The sequence below is a fragment of the Rissa tridactyla genome, chromosome 6 (genome assembly GCF_028500815.1).
Source record: "Rissa tridactyla isolate bRisTri1 chromosome 6, bRisTri1.patW.cur.20221130, whole genome shotgun sequence".
Classification (NCBI taxonomy): Eukaryota; Metazoa; Chordata; class Aves; order Charadriiformes; family Laridae; genus Rissa; species Rissa tridactyla.
The window spans coordinates 19,829,763-19,848,253 of record NC_071471.1 but is presented as its reverse complement, the minus strand read 5'-3'; the positions used below and the strand labels follow the sequence as shown (position 1 = coordinate 19,848,253).

The window sequence follows — 18,491 nt, the reverse complement described above, 5'->3', positions numbered from 1 at the left end:
CTCTAAACTCTTAAGTTTTCTTGCCCCTAGTGCTTGCTTACAGGGTTCTCTGGGGTTGTGGGTTTGATTCTATGTATGGGTGAATAAGATTTAAAACAAGCACAAGGTCTTGATCTGTCCTTCCGGACAGGGGAATAAAAGTTTACCAAAGTAAACAACTAACTAATGCGATGGGTTTAGAGGATGGGTTAACTTGAACGCTGCCCTGGATGTCTGGGCTGGGTGGCTGTTCCCACCCTTAGGAAGGATGATTTTGGAAAGCTGTGTGTAGCTTTTTACTCAGTCACTGCTTACATGATTAACTTCATTAGTTAAGAAATACCCAAGACATCAAAGTGGCACAGGCATGTTCTTTATGCCCAAGTGGTCAGTGTTGATCTCAAAACTGTGAATACTTGGAAAAAAAATATTCCGTTTCATTTTACAGGCAGATTGACATCAGAAATTACTTGGCAACAGGGGAAAAGTGAAATATCTATGGATGGGGGACCCCATTTAGCAGTATTTACTCTGGCAAAACTCCCTTTGGCTTTGCTGACAATGCTGGTGGAGTGAAAAGGGCTGAGTCGACAGGGAGCAGAAGGAATTTGGTGGGAAGCATTCTTTTGTGCTGTGTGTAATTCCAAATGTGCTTTTAATATTTTGGGGGTTTGTACTTTGGATTAAGTACTGACTTAAGGAATTTGTTTTGATAATTTAGCATTTAATCTGTTGCACCAGTGTCACCTAGATTTTAGGTTAAAAAAAGCAAAATGCCACGGTGCCTGATGTTTACAGACCCACAGGTAGAATCACGGAATCACGGAATCTTCGGAGTTGGAAGGGACCTCTAGAGATCATCTAGTCCAACTCCCCTGCTAGAGCAGGATTGCCTAAAGCACATCCCTCAGGGCTGCATCCAGGCGGGTCTTGAAAATCTCCAGAGAAGGGGACTCCACCACCTGCCTGGGCAGCCTGTTCCAGTGCTCTGTCACCCTCACTGTAAAGAAGTTTTTCCGTGTATTTGAACGGAACTTCCTATGTTCTAGCTTGTGCCCATTGCCCCTTGTCCTGTCGTTGGGAACCATTGAAAAGAGCCTGGCTCCGTCCTCCTTAAACCCACCCTTTAGGTACTTGTAAACATTAATCAGGTCCCCCCTCAACCTTCTCTTCTCCAGGCTAAAGAGTCCCAGCTCTTTCAGCCTCTCCTCATAAGGGAGGTGCTCCAGTCCCACAATCATCTTGGTTGCCCTTCGCTGGACTCGCTCCAGTAGTTCCCTGTCCCTCTTGAACTGGGGAGCCCAAAACTGGACACAGTACTCCAGTTGTGGCCTCACCAGTGCAGAGTAGAGGGGGAGAATGACCTCCCTCGACCTACTGGCCACAGTCTTCCCTATGCAGCCCAGGATGCCATTGGCCTTCTTGGCGACAAGGGCACACTGCTGGCTCATGGATAATTTGCTGTCTACCAGGACCCCCAGGTCCTTCTCCTCAGAGCTGCTTCCCAGCATGTCCGCCCCTAACCTATACTGGTGTTTGGCATTCTTCCTTCCCAGGTGCAGGACCCTACACTTGCTTTTGTTGAACCTCATTAGGTTCTTCTCTGCCCAGCTCTACAGCCTGTCCAGGTCACGCTGGATGGCAGCACGGCCCTCCGGAGTGTCGGCCACCCCTCCCAGCTTGGTATCATCAGCAAACTTGCTGAGGATACACTCTGTCCCCTCATCTAGGTCATTAATGAATATATTGAACAAAATTGGTCCAAGTATTGACCCCTGAGGGACACCACTCGTCACAGGCCTCCAACTGGACTCTGTGCCGCTGATCACAACCCTCTGGGTTCTGTCACTCAGCCAGCTCTCGATCCACCTCACTGTCACCTCGTCTAGCCCATACTTCCTCAGCTTCCTAATGAGGATGTTATGGGAGACAGTGTCAAAAGCCTTGCTAAAGTCAAGGTAGATGACATCTACGGCTCTCCCCTCATCCAGCCAACCCGTTATAACATCATAGAAAGCTATCAGATTGGTCAGGCATGATTTGCCCTCGGTAAATCCATGCTGACCACTTCCAATAACTTCCTGTTCCTCTATGTGTTTGGAGACGACATCCAGAATGAGTCGCTCCATTACCTTCCCAGGGACAGAGGTGAGACTAACCGGCCTGTAGTTCCCTGGGTCCTCCTTCTTGCCTTTTTTGAAGATTGGAGTGACGTTAGCCTTCCTCCAGTCCTCAGGCACCTCTCCTGTTCCCCATGACCTTGCAAAGACAATGGAGAGTGGTCTAGCGATAACATCTGCCAGCTCTCTCAGCACTCGCGGGTGCATCCCGTCAGGGCCCATGGACTTATAAATGTCCAGCTTGGCCAAGTGGTCTCTGACCCGGTCCTCCTCAACTAAGGGAAAATCTTCCTCTCTCCGGACCTTCCCCCTTGCCTCCAGGGTATGGGATGTGTGAGGGACGGCTTTATCAGTGAAGACCGAAGAAAAGAAGGCATTCAGTAACTCTGCCTTCTCTGTGTCTTCCACCACTAGGGCACCCGTCTCATTCATCAGTGGACCTATATTTTCCCTAGTTTTCCTTTTTCTGTTGATATACTGGAAAAATCTCTTCTTGTTGTCTTTAACTGCAGTGGCCAAGCTGAGTTCTGATTGAGCTTTGGCCCTTCTAATCTTCCCCCTGCATAGCTTTGTTATATCTTGATAATCCTCATAAGTTGCTAAGCCCCTTTTCCAGAGAATGTAAGCCTTCCTTTTTTTCCTGAGGTCCAGCCAAAGCTCTCTATTTAGCCAGGCTGGCCTTCTTCCCCGTCGGCTCGTCTTTCGGGACATGGGGATGGCCTTCACCTGTGCTTCTAAGAGCACCTGCTTGAAGTATGACCAGCTTTCCTGGGCACCTTTGCTCTTCAAAACTGCCTCCCAAGGGACACTCTCAACCATGCTCCTAAACAGGCTAAAGTCTGCCCTTCGGAAATCCAAGGTGGCAGTTTTGCTGGCTCCCCGCCTCCCTTCACCAAGAATTGAAAACTCTATCATTTCATGGTCACTCTGCCCAAGATGACCTCCAACCTTTACATCCCCCACAAGACCTTCTCTGTTAACAAACAGTAGGTCCAGTAGGGCACTTCCCCTAGTAGGTTCCTTCACCAGCTGTGTTAGGAAGTTGTCTTCCACACACTCCAGGAACCTCCGGGACTGTTCCCTCTCTGCTGTGTGGTATTCCCAGCGGACATCCGGGAAGTTGAAATCCCCCAAAAGAACAAGGGCAGATGATCGCGAAACCTCTGCCAGCCGCTTATAGAATACTTCATCAGTTTCTACATCCTGATTAGGGGGTCTATAACAAACTCCCATCACGATATCTGCCTTGTTGGCCTTCCTCTTGATTTTTATCCATACACACTCAACACTGTCATTTACAGTGTTGAGTTCCAGACATTCAAAACCGCCCCTAACATAGAGGGCCACCCCACCACCTCTCTTCCCTTGCCTATCCCTTCTGAAAAGCTGGTAGCCATCAATTACAGCACTCCACTTGTGTGTGTCGTCCCACCACGTTTCCGTGATGGCAACCACATCATAGTTTCCCTGCTGCACGATGGCCTCCAGCTCGTCCTGTTTATTCCCCATGCTGCGTGCATTAGTGTAGATGCACTTCAGTTGGGTTAATTGTCCTACCACTTTCTTGGGGGGACAGGCCCTGATTTGCACCTGATCATTCTCGGACACTACTGTAGTTACCAAATTATCACTACTCCTTGTGTCTATGCTGCCACACAATTCACTATCCCCCACCATCGCTGGGACAGGCTGCAAGACCTTGGTGTCACTTATACCCATGAGTATAAGTGACATGGGCTTTTCATTTTTAAAGCCCAGTTCACTGAGTGACGCTCTTTGCTTTAAGAGTAGGAGCACAGAAGAAAGGGAAGGAGATGGCTGATAAGAGGAGAAAATAAGACATACTTAAATGGTTTAATAGGTCAGAAGATTGGGTTGAAAAGAAAGCAGTCATAGTGGAGTTTTATATATATATATATATATAAAAAATAATATTTATGTTTATACATGCCACACAAGCATGAAATGGGGTTGATAATTGTCTCTCACCTTTTTCTTTTGTTTTTTATAATCACATTAAGAAAAAGATAAAAATTAGTGTTCAGGCTGATGATAGTAAAGAATCCGTCTAGGATCTCTTAAAAGATGATGAAAATTTTAGCATCAAAGTGATATTCCACTAATTAAAAAAACCCAAAACAATTAAAAAACCAAACCCAAAACCAAAACACCCCCCCCCGCCAATTCTTCCCGTTAAAAAACTTTATATGTAGTTTTGAAATTGTCATATCCCAAGCTGTAAATAAATATCAAAGAAAAAGTTGACAAAAAATGCCATCTCTTTTTTTTGACTGGAAATGGCCGTATTGCCTTCACTAAGCCCTGCTGCCTGCTTGACACTGGAATGAATCAAATCATTTATTGTGGTATTGAAGTATGGGCTTGCATAAACTCACTTATTCTTGAAAACCTTAACCTGCATGTTTATCAGTGCCCAGATAAGAAAATATATCCTCTTTTACCTAAAACCATGTTGAAATTAGTTTATATTTTGTACTAAGCAATTATTGTACATCTGTCCAAATTGTAAAATTATAGAAACATTTTTTCTGTGCCTATTAAGCACAGCATTGTTCTCAATATAAGTAGAGTAATATTAATTCTAGCTCATAGCTTCATCTCTTTTGTCTATTTGCCTTTGTTTAAATCTAAAATCAAATAGTAATAGCTATTTTGTGTTAACTAAACTCCACGGTGTGTTACTGCCACTAAAATAAATAAGTAAACTCTGTGTATAGGAAGGAGAGGGTGGTTCAAATGTTTCCCTCGTATTCATACCTTTTTATGTTCTTGTCTGTGTGTGTATGTTCTTTATATGTGTATATATATACACACACACCTATATATACAGGCACACATACAGGAGTGAGCTGAATGCATAAAGCTACTACCTGAATCTCCTCAGGAGTCTGAAAATACGAACACGTAGAAATTGTTATAAGGATTTTCGTACATATTCAATTTCTTTCATGCTGGTTTTTTTTTTATTTTAAATCAGCCGTATTAGTGGGTTGTTGGGATTCCCTTGCCTACAGAAATAAGGCGTGCAAGTACATTAAAGAGCTGAGTGAATTGCTCAGCTTTGCTTTGTTGTTCCCAGATGCAATTTTTTAATTGCCAGCCTTACAGATTGACTTCGCTATCTGAAAATCTAGATAAATCTTCCTTCGTAATAGCTTTTCTGCAGGTCAAATGATGCTTTCATTTACACCTGTGCAACTGCATTAGCCAGCTGGCAGCTGGGGGCCGAGGGAGCTGGAAAAGGCTGGTGATGGACAAAGCGTAGTTGGTAATGAACCAGTGAGAAGGAATAACCCAGCCCCTTCGTGGTGTTTTATGGTTCCTTCCAGAGCGCAGCCATGCTGCTCGGTGGTTCAGCTGCACTTGGGTTTCTCCTCGTCTTGTTTGACATCAATGACATCCAGTGCACATGGTGGGCATAAAACCACAAGCGGATAACACAAAGCATGAGGACAGAAGGACCAAGCGTGAAGCTGGGAGGTGTGTGAGGAGGAGAGGGCTGGGGTAAAAGCCCCCTTGATCGCTCCTTGCTGTCCTCCTTTTTGGGTCTGAATTCATCGGAACAGCGAGTGAGCCCCATTGTGGGAAAAGTCGTCATGTGTAGTTTGAGAGGTCCGGAGAAAATGTGTTAGCCGGATCTGGAGGGCTGGAGAAGGACAGGGAAGAAGCCATGAGTGGTATGCTGCTGCAGGCCTAGTTCTCCAAATATATTAAAGAGTGTCGTGAGGAGTAGGATGATGGATTGATGGAGACTGGCAGCAGGTTCCACCACAACTGCCACCTCCCCTTTCAGCTGTTCAGGCCAGAGAAGACAGCTCAGAGAGGGCTCCTGCTCTCCATGTGTCCAGTAGCACCACGTACAGGAAAATTTTGCCCAGCGATGCTGCCCTGGGGGTGAAAAAGTTCAGTATGAGCAAAACTCAAGTTAGCGATCAGATTCTAGTAATCCCATGTGAAATTCCAGTTTTTTTATTTGTGAGTTTTAATGTTTATCATCATGTTGGATCCCCACATTCACCCAGGAACAGGAAAAGTCACTTTAATGGCAAACCACTCTCCCCAGCCCACCTACCCCCTCACCTCTCCTCTCCCCTCAGTGGGCTTTATGCTGGTGCTCCAGAGGCTCAGGGCATGATGACACATCACGTACAGTGGGTGTGGGAATGCATAATATGGAAATCATCTTTCCACACTCTATTTCTCACAAAATGACCAGGCCGTTTGTAAGACAACATGCCAGGAGTGCCGGTTATAGGCGGTGGCAGAGCAGTGTGACGTTTCAGACAGAGCTTTGCCAAGGTTAAAAGATGGTAACAGGAGCTTGTGATGAGAAGAGCTGAGCAATGGTGAGTAAAGGTGGCCCTGTGTGCTCTACCTGTGATCCGAGAGCGACAGTTCAAAGTGAACGCTTTAGAAATATCTTCAGAGAGCATCAGCTGTGTTTGTATACAAGGAACGATGACGAAACCTAAATTCTGTATGAAAATAATTCAGGTCGTCTCCAGTACCCATTTTCTGCTGATAAAGATTATGGCACTTGAAAAAATCACTTTCAAGAAATTGAAAATATAAATATTACTAAACTAATGGGAACAAATTCATTATATTGAGCCTAATTGCAACTTTATTGCTCCAAATTTATTCCAGTGTAATTCTATTAATATCAAAACTAGAGTCACAAAGCAATGAGTCAGGCCTGTTGTTTGCGGATCTCCCCTAGAGAACATTAGCTTGTATACAATTGCATTAAAATTTAAATGACACTGCTGCCATTTTTTCACTTGGCTTGAGGAAATCTGCATATGTTGGAGCCTCCGGGTAATTTAAATTGAAGCAGTTGAGAAAATGTCATGTAACAATGATACGAAGAATGTAGTGAAATATTTATTGTCGTAAAGAGCTCAGCACAAATTGTATTAATTTAAGCAGGAGAGTCGTCAGTTCTGTTGCCCTGTCAATACAGTGAAACTTTAAAGAAAGCTCCAACGTGGTGCAATGTGGTGTAGAAGATGCTTTGAATCAATGTAATTGCTAACTAGAGTAAATAAATTTATTATTTAGTGTGATACTAAACATCCATACAGAAAACTACTATGATAGGTTCCCACTGAGAATATATGAGTTGCAAGCAATGGAAATCTTGAATGAGCATGTCTTATTTGAGTCGTCCCACACACTAAATACATCATACAAAATATAACAGGTAGATAAAATAGGCTAGTGGGAGAAGGGCAGGTGGGGCTGTCAGGCAACCAGGTACCCGCCTGCATCAGCACGTAGTTCCAACGTTTTGTCTTTCTGCGTGCATCTCTCTCATTCATTCTCTGTCTCTCCCTCTCTCATGTATTTGATTAGCTTAACACAAAATAAAAATTGTGCTTAAGAACAGCTGGGAAACTTACAATTTTGAATTTTAGAATATTTTAATCTGCATGATTAGGTTTACCACCAAGAAATCTCATCATCTGCTGTAATACTATTAAGGCAGAAATGTGCCAATAAATTGAGGGACAGGCAAAGATTCACCTAAAATCTCTTTCTAATCCCACTCCCCCCACCCCCACCCACCCCCCAACAATTAAGGCTTGTTCACAGCCATAAAGGATGTTATAGGTGTGTACTTGGCGTGGGTGTTTTATTTGCCCGTTTCTGAAGCACATGTCATGAAGAGATAAAACGCGAGAAACTGTTTCATCATATCTCAGTATCACGTTGCACATTGTTTGCAGTGTGTGATCTCCTGTTGCAATAGTTGTCTGCAGTGGCTCATCCTTGAAACCTGAACTTTCCTTCAACTTTCTCAGTTATTACTTTGCCTATAAATCTGTCCATAACCCCTGAACAACATTGTCTTTGAACTCCAGTGCATCTACTCAGTGAAATTCTCATCCAAGCTTTAATCTTCTCTCACCTTGATATATTTTAACTTCCCTCTTTATGGCCTGGCACACAAGCTGAATTTAATGGTGATAAATGTGTTTTTAAGAGTAAAAGCTATAAAGTATATGTTAGAGATTAATCTAAGCCAAATCCTCATTCCCAACGTGCTAAATTTGGGGAAGTTTGAGCTGGGAGGAACTAAGGAGCCAATAGGCGTAGCTTAGGCTCATCTCTAACGTCAAGCAGTTCGTTGTGTTTGTTTGTTCGTTTTAAAGAGCATGTAGTTATGTTAGGTGTCTTTTCTACTACAGAACATTTAGATCATCACTGAAGTAACTGTCTCAATTTACCTTCCTGCTGTGTTCAAGAACAAAGCAAAGAGTTGCTTAGTGGAAGTATTTGATGGGTATTTTGAGGAAGTGTTTGAAGAAAAGCAAATCAAGGCCAGAAAGCAAATCTTTCCAGCTCATCCTTCCTATTTGCATTTTGAGGGAATCATACGCGCGCTTCCTCTTTCAGAAGGGAAGTGGGGGCCATTCTCACTCTCCGGCAGCAAATCTCTCTAGCTGTAACAACCGCAGCGTGTTACAGCGCTTTGCTCCCTTTTTAAAAAAGCCACTTGTTTGCTGGTAAAATTCATTATTATCTGGTTGTGTTTTGCAGCTTCTGAATTATGTAGAGTAGTACAATTTAGTAATCTGTAGATTGAAGAAATAGTGTGTTAAAATGTTTTCAAATGTGAATCGTACCTGTGGCTACTATTTTGTTATTAGAAATTGAATTATTATAATGCATATGTAGATTTAAATTAGCTGTTGTAATTCAGAAGATGAGGGTTTCCAGGAAAGTTTCCACAGTGAAGTTTGCTTGTAGATTTGGCCTGGGCCAGACTAAGTGTTGCTCCTGTTCTGCATATTAAATGTGCTTGATCTAGAGCCCTTTTTAGGTGGATCATAAACCCACCCAGAGGGTAAGAACTGTAGAGCGCATTGAGCCTCTCGGAAGAGGGTTTCTACAGATATATGTGTATATGGCTTTCTGTATACAGCCTTCCTACAAACGTACGCAGACACATTACTTTTCTAAGAAGAAAACTCCTGTAACCAAAATAATTCAAAAACTGTGCTTAGGTGTGTGCTTAAGTCTACTAAATTGAAATATTTAAGAATAAATGTTAAGCCTGTGTCGAATTCATTGGATTTAGGCATGTGCTGTGGTGATAATGAGTCAGGACCAGTTGTCTAAGTCTTGTGTCGTCTTCATAGGAGATTGCAAACAATGAAACGCAAAAAAGAAATTGCAAGGAGACACATACTTGTGCTCAAATGGCAGATTCTTTATCGAACCCCTAACAGGAGGCCACTGGCTTTTGGGATTGGTTTCAGTTTGTTTTCATTCTGTTCTGCTTTTCAACTCTTTTCCTCTCAAGAAAGCACAGCTGGAGAGCATTAACTGAAAACAAATGATGCTGCAGAATATCTGCTTGTTCATTGCTGCTTTTTCAGCTTAATTCTGCGAAACAATGGCTGAAGTTCTAAACTGTGCTGAACTGCTTTTAACACTTAAAAGCCAGAGGTATCTGTAAAACAATCCCCCCTGCCCAGCACAAGACATACAGAGGAGGAGGAGGAGGGAGGTTTACCCCTGAGTCCTTCCCTCTATTCAGGCTTTCTTGCCTTCCCTTCTCCCTTTAACATACTTCATTCCGAGCACCAAATTTTTGTGGGATGTGGGTTAGCCCACATACAGGGAGGGTGTTTGTGTTATTGTTGTGTTTTTGCTTCCCCACCCTGTCTGCTAAAGGCAAGGTGCTGATGTGGTACTACGTAAAGCTTTATTTGTCCTAGTAGACAACTGCTGGAGACAGCAGCCGTTTATCAGCCTTGACTGATAACCAAAAAAAATAATCTCGCCATCTGCCACCCGGTCTGCTTTTGAAGAAGCGAGCGCGATGGCTTCCAGCTGTACGTGAAGGAGCCGCATGGCTGGGAGGGCAATGCCGGAGGGGCTGAAGGAGGGCGTTGCACGTGCTCTGCCCACCGTAAGAGCATCCGGGGAGCGTGGGGCCGTGTAGCACCCGACTTCTGCACTGCCAACGTAAGTTTGGTAGTAGCCTGCCAGAGCCCCGTGCTCCTGGGTAGATAAATGTGGGAGTTAGGGAAAAATGGCAATGCTCTTTTGACAGATCAGAATTCATTTAGAGTGGTGATTCCTCCAGATCACCTGAGCTGTAATTAAGAGGTGATGTTTTAAGGCGCTTTGTTTACAGGAAGCTGGGTTAGGCTGCAGAGCTTAAAGACATCTGTGGGAAAAACAGATAAGTGATTTCTTTTATCCTGTTATCCTTTGACTGAATTTTCATTGCTGTTAGGAGATTTATTAGCATTTTTTATGACTGGTCGTAGCCTGTGTTCTTTAATATATTATTTGCAATTTCCTTTCTCGAGGTTGTGCCATTTAAGGAACGTGACTCAAATTTTCCATCAGTTGCATCAGGGAAGCCATAAATATGTCACAGGGGGTGTACTTATGTACTGTATTATGTGGGGGGAAAGAATTTGGCCTGTACCACGTAAAATTAAAACAATAATTAGGCTTTGGCAGAAAGGTTGGAAGGAAAACTCCTGGCTTACATATATTTGTTCATTGTATGTGATAATTAAATGGTAGTTACAAATTTCTGTATACCCTAAATCACCCTAATGGAAACACTTAGGTCACGTTACCCCTTAGCAGGTGTTTCAATACCTGGAGGAAGGGGGAAAATTCAAGAAACAGGATTTAAAAAAACATGCTGCAGTTTGGAGTATGGTGGGCACGCAGGTGCCCTGATGGCGGACAGAGGATTGTCCATCGGAACAGGTAGCCATCAGGTAGCAGAGTGGTGACAAGCCATGGAGAGAGCTTTCCCGTCCCACCTCGTTTATGGGAGGCCCACCAGAACAGGGGCAGTCTAAGAATGTCATCTTGTGTCTGTATTGGATCCCCTTTCCGTGACGAAGGGTTAATCTTTTGGGGACATCATCCGTCTAAAGATGATGATGATGATTGTTGATCTTGGCCAAGTACGAGATGAAAATTGAGCAGTGAAAAGCAGTGCAGGGCAGGAACCTGGGTGATGCTGACTTACTGGTGGCAAAGAGGAGAGGGCAGAAAGGGGCACTGGGCAATACCAAGTGTGTAACATGTATAGAAAACCTTACGCCTAATTAGGATGCGAAGAGATGCATTTTCCTACTTTCCAAGACTCCTCTGTGCGCACTCAGGCACGTTTGACTTTTGACTTACTTTCCCGTTCTTGAGGCGGTGCAGCTTCACCTGGCTCCTCTGGGATGGGCATGCTGGGGCAAGAAGGTTGTGCCACCGTGTCCTCATTAGTGACCTGCTGTGGTTAGCCCAGCAGAGATAGGACTGGGGAGGTGTCATCCACTTAGTTAATAATGTACGATTGCCTCTCTCTCTCCTAACTCTGTAATTTTTTATTTATTGATTGATTTATTAAATCTGACTTTACAGCTGCCTTAGAGCGGTTGGAAACAGTATCATGAATCACTGAATATAACTGCTTTTTAATAAGTTCAAGGCCGAAAATATCAAAATGGAAGTTAATTTGGTATCTTATGTAGACCTATAAAATAACTAGAAAAAAAAAGGTTCATAATCTTTGTTGATGACGATTCTCACAAAAACTTCCTTTGTTTTTTAGCCAGCTTTAATTTTGCTTTGATTGTGGATTTTTTTCCCCCAGACAACACTGTTTTTATAAAATGAGATAAAAATATATTCTTCACAGATTAATGAAAGCCATGAACGTTATGTGCTGTTAGAGCTTTAAAAATGTCTTTTAAAATCGAGTATTTGGCAAATAACTGTTGTGTGCTAAAAGCTGCTCTTTTGTATGAGCCTTATGTAACATTGCAGTTAATAACATTTAGTGTTATTGGATGCTAAATGACTATAGTATCTCAACTATAAAAGCCTGTTTACAAAGATGAGGCAGTCTTGTTGGAGTGCCAGATTGTTAAATAACTACAGGTTGCCAAAACTAAATGAACTTTTCAGCTGCTAATGATGTGCAAATTGCTATCGCAGATGCGTATTTATTGGAGGAATCCTCACAAGCATGTAGTTCTTCCTAGTTACAAACGTTTCTTTGCCTTCGTCCTTAAAATGTCAGGGATACCATCAGAACGAATATATCTGGATATATAAACACAGCCATTTGGTGTTATTAATAGCTAAATAGCTCCTTTTATTTATTTAATTTAATTTAAGTTATTGAATAGCTATTTAAGCTATTTTTAAGCTATTAGCTATTATATTAAACGGCTATTTAAGCTATTTTGCTCACCATTTGGGTGAGAAGAGCTGCTGCTGCTGTGCCTTGTCCCCAGCTCCTGGGTGTCCAGGTGTGACCCACGTCGGGTCTGTTGCAGATGCGCCTCTGGGAAGGAGTGGAAGCAAAGGGCTGTTTCTTAGCTGTTGTGGTTTTCTGTTTGGTTTTGTGTGTGTATGTGTGTTTGTTTTTGGTTTTTTTTTTTAATTGGGCCTTTTTGTAAACTACTGGTACAAAATTGGGAGACACGGGAATTAAACTCTGACATATAAATTAAGCAGTATTATTTTTCTCACTGCTTTTTTTTCCTCTTGAAAAATAGTTTTCTGTAAGGTGTCAGTTGTGAGGAGCTACCTTTGGGTGAAGAGGTTTCATAGTAAACTTTAAATGAGAAGCTGATTCCTTAAAGTGCGTTCGGGAAGGTGGCGGGAGCTGCCCGAGGCCCGGTGGTGTGTTACCCAACAAGCCATAGCCGTGCTTTTCTCTCTGCGTTCCGCTGGAGCCCGAGAGGAAGTGCTGGGTTTCCTGTGCGGAGCTTGCTCCCTTGCCCTGGAGTGTCTCGCTCTGAATTTCTTAGCCTGGTTGGGAATTTAATACAAAGAGCCATTCTTGTGAATCGTGTTTTCTTTACAATTTTGCATTCCAGCTCAGCAATTCATTCCTCCCTTTTCTAATGGCAAGAACATTACTGGAGTTCACATAACTTTGGCGAAATGTCTGGTTTATGTTCTTCTGGGGGGACTTGAATGCTCCAGTTCCATTGTGTTGTGGGTTATTCTAAAAATACAACACTTATAATGCATATTAGGTATACTAAGTTCAGAAGTTCTGACAATCAGTTAATATCCCTGAATTTAAAAGTTTTTCAAAGGTAAGTATTTAATGTTGTGGAAGACTTTTTCAGTAGCCAAACATACCAGCCAACCACGTGGCTACAGAATATTCATCTTCCCATCTCTTGCATTATTAGAATATTCTCTTCTCAGCATTATTTATATGATTTCAAATGGAAATAGCATTTTGGAAATAGCATTTTGAACATTTGAATGTGCCGTTGAGGGTTTTGGATACATCAAGTCTGTGTGTGTATTTTAGGCAGGGTGCAGTATATACTCCGGATGGTCGAAATTTTCCTTTCCTTCCCAAAAGTTACTTTGCAGCGGTCCGTTTCCTCACCGGCGTGCTGCGCTGTGCTGAGCTATCATCATCCCAATTCCCTCTCACCGAGCTCCAGTGCAGGAAACGCCTCGCAACCAGTGAACCACTGGAGCCTGGGCTTGGCACCCAGCGGGAACGCCAGATATTGGCAGCCAGGCCGTACGCCAGACACTGGCACCTGGTGGATGTTAAACCATCTCTGAAATTACGACTCGCTTATGTCTAGCCTGCAGGGCAGCGGCACTCTGCCGTGCCCTTGCTCTGCCAGTTCCCAAGGCGGGGGACCTGCCGGGGGACATGGTGGCACCCGTCTGGCCCGGGGCCTGGCGTGCAGGAGAAGGGTGTGTGGCCGAGTCTGTCTGCTCAGCCTCAGGGCAGGGATCACCCAGATGCCAGAGCCGGAGCGCTGCTTGTGGAGCGCAGGAGCCAAAGTCTGCACAATCTTTATGCAGGCTTTCTTCTGCCTCTTCCCTGTAATAATACAAATGCCCCTGCCCTCCCTCCCCCCCCAAGAACTCGCACCACGTTCAGAACCTAACTTGTGCTTCTTAAAACCCAAACTTTTTTCCAAATGATCCTCTTCTGTGAAATACGTAGTAAAAACATGAGATGTGATGGGTGGGAGGGTGCTTGCAGTAAGGTGCATACCAAATGTTTAATAATGGTTCTGTTGAGTTAGGCGGCCCCAAAATTGTTGGTCTTTAATTTTAAACAGTTTTACATTGATTCCATAAACTATTCTGAAAACCAAGATTATTTCTTTTCCCGAACTAAATTTTTGATCATTTAAGACTATTCACAGCTGTAAAAAGTTTTTACTTAAAATGCTATTATGACAATTTTTCCTCAAGTTCTTACAGCCAGCGTGCCGGAAAACATCATTTTTCTTTAGTATTGTAGGACAAAGCTGTCCTAATTTTGTTGTGTGTTTGAACTGCTGTTGGATAGAAAGGAGAATAAAAAGAATATAGTTAAATTTTCAAGTTTCAAAACCACATTCAGTATGTATAATTTAGCAGCTGTTGCAAACACTTGGGGGCATTTTCTTTAGCATTTGAAAATTCCCTGTAGAAGTGAGACAGGAGACATTCATTTACCATTTCAAGCTTGAAAAATATTTTAACCTTTCCTTCAATTGTGTTTTGAAGTTTAGCATTAACTCTGTGCCTGGCTGCACAGATGGCTACGTTTTATGTATTCCTTTGTCTAGGGGAAAAAAGAGACCACACGGTCAGTTAATGGCTTTAAATGCTCTTAGTCTTCATTTTACATCTTCTTAATGGGACCTCAGAGATTCTGGGAAGATACTCGGAAAATTGTTGTTTATGGTGTAAGGACTTGTAAGATGTGTTGTGTTCTGTGGCCTGGAACTCAGGAGCTATTTTTGCTCCTACTTATTAATCTTGGTTAATGAATTTTACAGCTTCATCCCATAAGTTTTAACGTTCATGATTCTGGTATGTAAAAATAAAAACTAACATCACTGATGTATAGAAAATGTTACTTTATTACTGGAATGTGAGGGGTCTAATTGTTTTAAACTTTCAATAGACAAAATTATAGATTAAGTCGATTTTTAAGGAGAAGTAGACTCCATATCTGAGGCACTGAAGTGGTTATAAAGTTAAATAAGCTTTTTAGTCTTCCAGCGTACAACAGAATGCTTTCTAAGCTTTTTCCCTAGACGCTTTTGGGAAACACCATGTGAACTGTGGACTACACAAATAAAATGTTGTGCTAGGATAAATGATGGAAAATCCACTAAGTCAGTGGTGTGTCACCAGAGCAGACAATTAGAGCATATAAAACCAATCCTTAAATTGGATATTTTGTGCTTTGTAATGACTTTTTTCAAGTAGGTTTTAAAATAAAGTCAGCTAAAGGATTGGTAGATTAACATACTTTGTGTAAATCTACATGTGGCGCACAAAAGAACTCTTGATAAAACCACTGAGTGCTGTACAATGTTGAGCATTTACAGGTAATCTGTCAAGTTTACAAAAAGTTAGTACTATAATATAGGCACGACTTTTTTTTTTTTCTTCACTTGAAAGTACTGGTAAGTTTTTAAAGGCTACTACTATTTTATCCCATTAAGAGGAAGAGTTTCCTGTAGTCTTTTAAGGTCTTACTCCTTTTAACCAACATGTGCTGCCAACTCCATCTGGTTGAAGTTGTTCTTGAAGATGGCTGTAACTGGTTAAAGACTTTATTCCAGTTCCTGCTGCAAGAAAATTTCCATTGCAAGCTCTGCAATCGCAGAGGTCATTCTTACTACCATTAGATGGAAATTCTATGCTGCCGCTGCAATTCTGTGCGAGTCGTGCAGGCCAGGATGGGATATGGGGGTGAGATGGTTTGAGATGCTGCAGATCACTGTCTTTGGGTCTCCAATCTTAAGTGCTCTCAGGCATTTCTGACAGTTACTTAATTCACTTCTATTAAATTAAACTAAGGGTATCTACGGATGTTGTTTGCATATTTGGGGGGTGTTTGTGTATATACATATGAGAACACACACCCTACCTTCTGCTCAGCTGAATCCTCCTCCCCTAATTCATTCATGGACGAAAAGGTTACATTTCCTGTAGATTTTTGAGGGTGTTTTGTTTAGTTTTTTGCTTCCAGTGACCTTCCTAGAAAGAAAGGCTAAAGGAGTGTTGCAGGAAAAGCAGTGTTTGTGAGAAGTTTAGTTACCCTTAAGTACCATTCCCAGTTCCTAAGACGCAGAAGGAACTGGTATGTAAAGGTCAGGCGTCACCAGTGTGGTTCACGTTAACAGGGCGTGACAGATGTTGTGTTATAAACAGAGTAGGAGCTCCTTGTCTTGTTAGAAATCTTCTTAGAAGTAATAACTTCTTATGCCGCAGCTTGGTAAACCTGAAGAGTGTTTTTGGATCATTACATGAAGCCTTACAGATAAGGAAGCTCAGCCTGAAACTTCGAAGTCACTTACTATGGGTGAAATGCGTAGAATTCTGTCTGTGCTTCTATTGATTATCTTAGTTGCCTCGCGGTTGTCAGGTTTTTCACATTACCATTGCTATCTTTATGACTGTTTAATACAATACAGAATCTGTGTTAATAAATAAAACATTGCCTGTAAATGGAGATGCTGGAAAAGTAACTCTTTCTTTTCTTCTATTTTTTCAGCGGAACCCCTGCCTTTAATGGACTTGTGCCGAAGATCAATTCGTTTTGCTCTTGGCAGAGACCGCCTGCATGATATAGAAATTCTACCTTTGCCTCTGTCTCTGAAAAATTATTTACAGTACCAATAAGACGTCTTAGAAACCTCTGGCCTCACATTGGACTACATCAATGCAAATGGCAGAAAATTGTTTACAGCAAAATATAAATCTTCGTGATGGACACTTAAGTGTTATTTAATTTTTAATATATATTTTTTTTCTGAACCAGTGAAAGCAGATCACTGTGGGGGACTACTAAAGAATGTGAAAACATTGATTTGATTGAGATTTGTGTATTTGTTGCCTGTTGTGTTTACAGTCCTGAAGGCCATTATTCTCATCTCTCATATATTGGTTTATCATTGTTGCCTCTAGTAAATGCCAATAGAAAATCTGAACTGCAAGATCCAGTCACGCAGAACAGAGCATTCTTCAATAATATGATTTTTTTTTTCTCTCTCTTCTACACCTCACCCCAATAGATAAAAATAAATCAGCAAAGGAAAAATCTTGACAATAAACTTTTGAAAAATATTTAAACCTTACTTTTGGTATCCAGAGTTGTTGAGAGCTTTGAGTGCTCGGCACTCAGTGTAATCAGGCCTATAATATCTAAAAGTTCTAACGTTTAGAAAAGCAGATTATTGTCTAGAAGAAGAGTATGTGATTTGAAAACACGAGAGGAAAAAACTGGTTTATGTGTCAGGAAGATCAGTTTTTGGACATGGTAACAGTAAGATACAGTCCGTTGTTTTCAAGACCAAATCTAGTCCCTCCAAAGTTCTGCAGTTTATAACAAAGTGTTCGCTATCCCAAGAATTTAGGATATTCGTATTTTAGAAAGCTTGTCACTTTTTTATTTGAACAAATTTATAATTTTTATGTGGTATGAACTCTAAGTACTTGGTTCTCTTTTTAATGTATGTGTGGTTATAATGTTTATTTATCTGTTTAGAGTCTGTGGAGTTCTCATTTAACTGTTTCCCATCTTGGGGTGGCTGATTTTGTTTTTTTCCCCAACTCCACCTGAAATGTATTAATTTTTCAGGCTCGTCCCATTTTTTAAGATGCTGCTTTCTATTTGCATTTCTTACATGTTTCAAGTTATCTGCCTGATCAGTTATCTAGTTTTTAAACTGGAAGTTGTTGTTTTGGCAGGATGTCAAATGTTTAGACTGAGCTGCCTTCAGCATATTTTAATGTGAATTTACTGATGAATGAGGAGAAAATTTCTAATAAAGTCTACTGTCCAAAATAAAAGTCATGTCTCCTTTGATGAAGTGTTAAGTAACGTAGTGCTGTGTACAGAGGTGAAGTTCAGTTCCTCCCGCAGCATTGCGAATGTTTCTGTTCAGCACTTCGGAATTGCTGCTCTGGGTTCACGTGCGAGAGGCATCGCAGGCAATGTCATGTCTTGCTCCTGATTTGTCCCACTCACTCTGAATCTAGCTGTACTCCTGCTTTTAATGCAATTCTGGACAGATTCCTCTAAACAAAACCTCAGTTTTGTGCGAAATTGCGCTTTGAGACTCCGTGCTTTTGAGGGAGGTTGAAGTTTGACCACTGTGCGCTGATGATACAGGCAAACCCACCGAACCGCAGATGGTTGCCCCTCTCTTAGTCACCTCAAGGAACAGAATTACAGTTTCAGTCAGAAAAGAGAAACATGAGATAAACGAGATCCAACAGCACGAGCAAGAGTGGAAGCAACAGGGGCACGGTAACACAGGGACATCAAAAATTAAATTACAAGTATTTCCTTCTCTGGGCTTAACTATGTAAGTTGATGCTTCTTCAACATCAACT

General features: G+C 41.9%; 1 protein-coding gene across 3 annotated transcripts in view; it reads left to right on the top strand.

The window, feature by feature from the left end:
• Positions 1–17,945, top strand: part of SPSB4 (splA/ryanodine receptor domain and SOCS box containing 4) — a 95,544-nt gene extending 77,599 nt beyond the window's left edge. For all 3 annotated transcript variants that reach the window (XM_054206974.1, XM_054206977.1, XM_054206976.1), the window contains one exon: positions 16,648–17,945. In XM_054206974.1, coding sequence (XP_054062949.1) covers positions 16,648–16,775 — 128 coding nt within the window. In that variant the 3' untranslated portion in view covers positions 16,776–17,945. The remainder of the gene's footprint in view (positions 1–16,647) is intronic.
• Positions 17,946–18,491: the final 546 nt, after the last annotated feature.